At 38.3% G+C, this 6,085-nt stretch overlaps 1 protein-coding gene across 1 annotated transcript; it reads left to right on the top strand.

Moving 5' to 3' along the window:
• The first annotated feature begins 683 nt into the window (after positions 1-683).
• On the top strand, positions 684-4,065 carry GJA8 (gap junction protein alpha 8). Its single transcript, XM_063446678.1, has 2 exons — positions 684-733; positions 1,650-4,065. The coding sequence occupies exon 2, from the start codon at positions 1,660-1,662 to the stop codon at positions 3,610-3,612; it is 1,953 nt and encodes a 650-aa protein (XP_063302748.1). The 5' UTR covers positions 684-733; positions 1,650-1,659; the 3' UTR covers positions 3,613-4,065.
• Positions 4,066-6,085: the final 2,020 nt, after the last annotated feature.

Below are 6,085 nucleotides of genomic sequence, written 5' to 3'. Positions count from 1 at the left end.
TGAGGATTTTTCCAAGGCACTGCTTCCTTCTTCTTGCATACCATAATGTGACACGAAAGTATTTTTTTGGCAGTTTACACTGAAATATATTGACATGCTTTCACGATAGGCCTCGCTGGTCTCTTATAGACGCCCCAACAAAGGAATATATTTCATTTCATGATGAAAATGCCAGCTATTAGCTATATAATGTTTTTACTATTTTGTCTTTGCCAAACAGGTTCTGGCATATGTCAAGGTAAAATATAATGATTCGTAATGAATTCGTACAGTGTGTGTGTAGAAGTCACCTTACTTGTTTGATATTATTAGTTTCTGTATATTTTCTGTAATATTTATATGTAATGTAAACTGAAACTAATGCAAGTCAGAGGGGGCAGCTTAAAAAATCCAAACAAGGTAACACAGAAAAGGTTTGCCAAGGATCCCAACCTTCCAAATCTGGACCCCTAGTCATATTACATACATTCCCATTTCACAACTGCCTTTCCCTTTTCTTCTGTTCTATTGTATTTCACGTCACCAATTGTTGCTCTTTCATAAAGGCTGTCTGGCTCGGAGCTTAAATATTGCTGGACACTAAAACCCACCCATCAGGGCCAATCGAGTCACATCTGCTCAGTCGTGCGATAAGTTTGCGACTTTAGGTAGGAAAAAGCACAGACAAAAGTTCACTTTTGACAGAAGAGTGCCAAGAGAAGGGGTCGCATTCTCCATTGAAGCTTTCGCTGTGGCAAGTTGCCCACTTTATAACTTTACCTTGAACTGTTCTGCTTTTTTTAGATTCTTTTAGATACGTTTCATAATATGACTTTGCATTTGTGCTTTAAATTTTAAAGTACCTGCTCTAGAAGGATCACAGGTGTACAACTATTCATACTAAATCAGAAAGAAAAGTATATATATATATATTGAGAGAATAATGAATAATGTAAGATTTGTACTAATGTCTATAGCTAACTTTGGCTATAAATGCATTTCTATCAAAGATGATGATTAGCTCCATATTGGTTGAATGTTTTATTTGTATTTTTTTTTTTTTTTCTTATAATGTTTGATAGCTAAAATTGTTAGGTGTTCAATGGAATGTACACTATCGGAAAGTATTCATTTGTGAACGGAGAACTGATTTTGAATTTTTGAGCCAAAATATCTGAATTTTAAACATTTGCCAGATTAAGTTTGTAGATAGCTCTGTTGGATTGGACTACATTTATTTTGCTGTATTTCTAACTTAGTAAAAATCTCATTGGATTAAAAAAAAAACATTAGATTTATGTTATATTTAATTTGTTTTCCTACATATTGTGCAGAGTATGAATTCATGGGTTTTCATACAGTAGTAAATTGGAACTATTATTGACCCATATTATTTCATATTTTTAATGTTTCACATGTGCATATACGGTAAACATTATTTTAATCTTTGAGTAATTTATTATTATTAATAATAATTCTCGCGGGGTATTTGCATTGATGTAACTATTATTATTTATGTTTTTCACTGAAAGGCAAGTTCATTTTTTATCTGCCTAATTTTATGAGCGCGCTATACCCTACATTTTATAAAAATTCAGCTACTGAGAAGGTACGCAGTTCTTTTAATACTTTGCATTTTGACACACTGACTTGGGTTCTCCATTTTACAGATTATAAACCATGGGAGACTGGAGCTTCTTGGGGAATATTTTGGAGGAGGTGAATGAACACTCTACTGTGATTGGTAGAGTCTGGCTCACGGTCCTGTTTATTTTTCGGATCCTTATCCTAGGAACAGCCGCAGAGTTTGTATGGGGTGATGAACAGTCCGATTTTGTGTGCAACACCCAGCAGCCAGGTTGTGAAAATGTCTGCTATGATGAAGCTTTTCCTCTCTCCCACATTAGGCTGTGGGTCTTGCAGATCATCTTTGTCTCCACGCCATCGCTGGTGTATGTGGGGCATGCGGTCCACCACGTTCGGATGGTGGAGAAAAGAAAGGAGAGAGAAGAAGCAGAAATGAGCAGGCAGCAGGAGATGAATGAAGAACGGTTGCCTCTTGCTCCTGATCAAGGAAGTATCAGGACCACCAAAGAAACTAGCACCAAGGGAACAAAGAAGTTTCGCTTGGAAGGAACACTCTTGAGAACCTACATTTGTCACATCATCTTCAAAACACTTTTTGAAGTGGGGTTTGTCGTGGGCCACTATTTTCTGTATGGTTTCAGGATTCTTCCCCTGTACCGTTGCAGCCGGTGGCCTTGCCCTAATATTGTGGACTGTTTTGTTTCTAGACCTACTGAGAAAACTGTGTTTATCTTGTTCATGTTAGCAGTGGCTGCTGTGTCACTTTTCCTAAATGTAGTAGAGATCAGCCATTTGGGGTGGAAGAAGATTCGTCTTGCTTTCCACAGGAATGCTGATCACCAGCCACACCAGCTCCTGGGTGAAGTGACTGAGAAACCTTTGCATTCCATTGCCATCTCCTCCCTCCCAAAGTCCAAGGGTTACAAGCTATTGGAGGAAGAAAAGGTTGTTTCCCATTTCTATCCAATGACTGAAGTTGGATTGGAGGCGAGCCCACTTCCTACTCATTTTAATGGGTATGATAAAAGCAGCACAGGCCTTCTAGAAGACATCTCCAAGGCATATGATGAAACCCTGCCATCCTATCGTCAAGCTGAAGAGCAAGAGGCAGTGAAAGTGCAGGTGGCTGAGACCCTAGAACAGGCAACCTCTGAGCGTACCCCTTCAGTGAGAGCCCCTTCGGTGCGTGCACCCTCTGACCGTGCCCCCTCTGAAAGAGCAGTGTCTCGTGCTGTTTCTGAGTATGCAGTTTCAGAAAGAGCTCCCTCTGAGCGTGCACCATCAGTCCGAATACCTTCAAACAATGCGCTCTCTGAAAGAGCACCATCTGAGAGAGCTCCTTCCCGTGCTGCCTCTGATCATGCCCCATCTGAGCGTGCACCATCTGAGCGAGCTCCCTCCCGTTCTGCCTCTGAGCATGCTCCTTCTGAGTGTGTACCCTCTGAGCGATCTCCCTCCCGTGCACCCTCAGACCATATCCCTATTGAGGGTGCACCCTCTGAGAGATCTCCTTCACAAGCACCCTCTGATTATACCCCTATTGAGCGTGCACCATCTGAACGTGCAGTTTCACGTGCTGCCTCAGAACATGCACCTTCTGAGCGTGCACCTTCTGAGCGTGCACCTTCAAGGGCATCCTCCGAGCAAGCAGCACCTGAGCCAATACCTCCACAAGCATCACCTTTACCTGAGCTCTTAGACAGCCCACCTTATTTGAAATCAGAACCAGCATTATCAGATCTTACACCATCTCAATTTATCCCTACTGAGTATATTCCCTTACCACCAGCACCCTGTCAGGCATTTAATGAGTGCTCGCCCTCTCAAGCTGCAGTTGAACAAATCCCATATGATCGTGCTCCATCTAGGGCTTTCTCAGACCACACTGGCTCGGAACATGGATTTCCAGAGCCTGGAGTTTGTGAGCCAGATCTTCCAGGCCCTGAGGTGCCATTGCTATGTGTCGAATTAATCCCAGATTCTAGATCTCTGAGCAGATTAAGCAAAGCAAGCAGCAGAGCCCGTTCAGATGACTTAACAGTATGAATTGAAAGAACATCTAGAAAAAAATAAAACCAAATATAACCATTTTGGATATTAAGCTGACGAGAGTTCTCTGCAGGTAAAAAGTACAGGCTGTCCTTCAGCTCCCCTGTACTTGGGTAAAATGTACAGATAAACTTTAGTGTTCCATTTTTACAGTAAGGTTAGATTTGTCATTTGTAGAAAATGAAAGGAGCTGTAGTAATTACATGTCCATTTTCCGGTGTAAAATCTTTTAAAAATAAGGGGGCTAATGTGCAACATTTTATTGGTCAATGTTTTTTAGGCAGTGAGCTATAGCACAGTGTCACAATCGACTCCAAAATCGACTCCAAAATAGTCAAGCTCTAAAAATGATCCCTCTATTATTTGATCTAAATATGAAAACAGGGTAATTATGATCCCTAGAATTTTATAGAATATATAGATATTCTGGATATATTCAGCAATCTTAGATTTGACTTAGATTAAAAACTGGAAAAAAATCCCACACCCCTTTCCCCCAAAAAAGGAAGAAAAAAAATGCTTAATATATTAGTATTCATTTTAGACAGTCATATTATTGTAAGACTGATAAGACCAGTTACGAGGCCAAGAAAACATCAATAAGTAAAAAAAAGATAATAAGCTATTATCTCAGTTAAATAGACGGGTTTTGTTCACCAAACATGCAATTAATAAAAACAGACCGAAATATCGTAATTTCTCGTTGTAGTGGTTAATTAGTAAATAGGATTAAAAGAATGCGAATGTTAAAAGTCAAACAAACCAATCCCCGAAATTTTTACCCCACAATAGTATGTGTTTTGCTCCGTTGGAGTCGTTTGTTTTTTTGTGAATGTACAATGTTAGTCACCAAAGCATTTCTTTTTTCTCAGTGGCTGTAATTTTGCTCCGGATTCAAGATGTAACTTCAAGTTGTGTTCAATGTCACTGTAACGCAGCACAAAAGGCAAAGAAAAAAATAGAAAAAAAAAAAAGGTAGAGGCAGAGGGATTCTGTATTTTACGTGTTAAGAAAGAAAAGAAAAAAAAAATGAAAAAGAAAAAAAAAATGTAAAAAACAAACAAACCCATAAGGAAAATAAAACCAAAAAATACAGATTTCTAAACATGATGAAATGAACGAAAATGGGTGTTTCTGTGTCACCCGTTCTAACGATTTCTTTTTCATTTCACAGCCAGGCTTTTATACCTCAAAATTCTACAATCTCAAATGATTTTAAAGATACATGCAAATTTATATATATTTATATATAAATATATTTGAATAAATAAATGCATCCATATCTTGGGAAAGACCTTTGGAATATTTGGGTTTAGGAAGATGCCAAACTGAGTATATGGGTGATATTTTAAGATGTTTACAAAAACAATTAAGAGAATGTGTTGTATATCAAGGCGTGGATGCAGGCGACTGCAATTCTATAAAATGAATCAGCAAAGAACGGAAGGGTAGAAGTTTTACGAAACGTGCAATCAGGACAGTGACAATCGTATAGCATGGAATTGTGCAAATCATAATGTATTTGCAAAACTGCTTTTTGTTGATTTTCTTTTGTTGTGTTTTGTTTGCTGTTTGTTATGAGAGGTACACTGAGGTATCAATTATGTATATAAAAAAAAACAATTAAAAAAAGGATCTAAAGTCATAAGTGGGCTATAATAGATTAAGGGACCCTTATCTGACTAAATTTACAAATGAGGGGAGCTATATTTTGATATCATGCTTGGCCAGTGTTGTGACCAAAGAGTGCAGGGTGGCAGGAGGCCTAGAGTAAAGATCAAACGACGTGTACTCCAGAAACGCATGTTCAATGTGGCCAGCAAATGTTGATTTTTGTTGCTGCTGCATGTGAATAAATACACACGGCATCATGATATACACTTCAATATTTGTGAGAATTGTACTCTGGCTCTATATTAGAGATTATTGGGTCTGATGCTCAGTAATAGGTAAGACTGGCCAGGAAGGACCACATCAGATATAGAGTAAATCAGATAGATAACCTGAAACAGAGAGTCTATAACTTTTAAAGAGGTTATATAATATATAATATATATATATATATTTATATATATATATATATATTAGATCACTTTGTAACTGATGGATAAGTTAACCCTTAGATGTTTAAAAGGTGGTTCACAGATATATTGAATGATATTTTAAATTGACTGAGATGTGGCGGATCTTGTTGGCATAGAGCTGTATACCACCATGATTTGGATGGAGAGAGCTGGCTTTAAATAAAAGGAGTTGTGGATGCAGAGTGCTTTATGCCACCAGAATTTAGATGCAGAGTGTTTCGTACCATCAGGATTTGGATGCTGGGAGTTGAGCATACATTACTCTGTATAACATCTAGCAGCAGATGCAGGAGATAAAAGACTACCTAGCTTTGGCTTCAAAGAAATGTAGACTTCTGTCTTTGGAGAAAGGTGTATAGGTGTAGACTACTTGTCCTAGTTACTCG

The sequence above is a fragment of the Pelobates fuscus genome, chromosome 1 (assembly GCF_036172605.1).
Source record: "Pelobates fuscus isolate aPelFus1 chromosome 1, aPelFus1.pri, whole genome shotgun sequence".
Lineage (NCBI taxonomy): Eukaryota > Metazoa > Chordata > Amphibia > Anura > Pelobatidae > Pelobates > Pelobates fuscus.
This window is presented reverse-complemented; position numbering and strand designations above follow the sequence as displayed.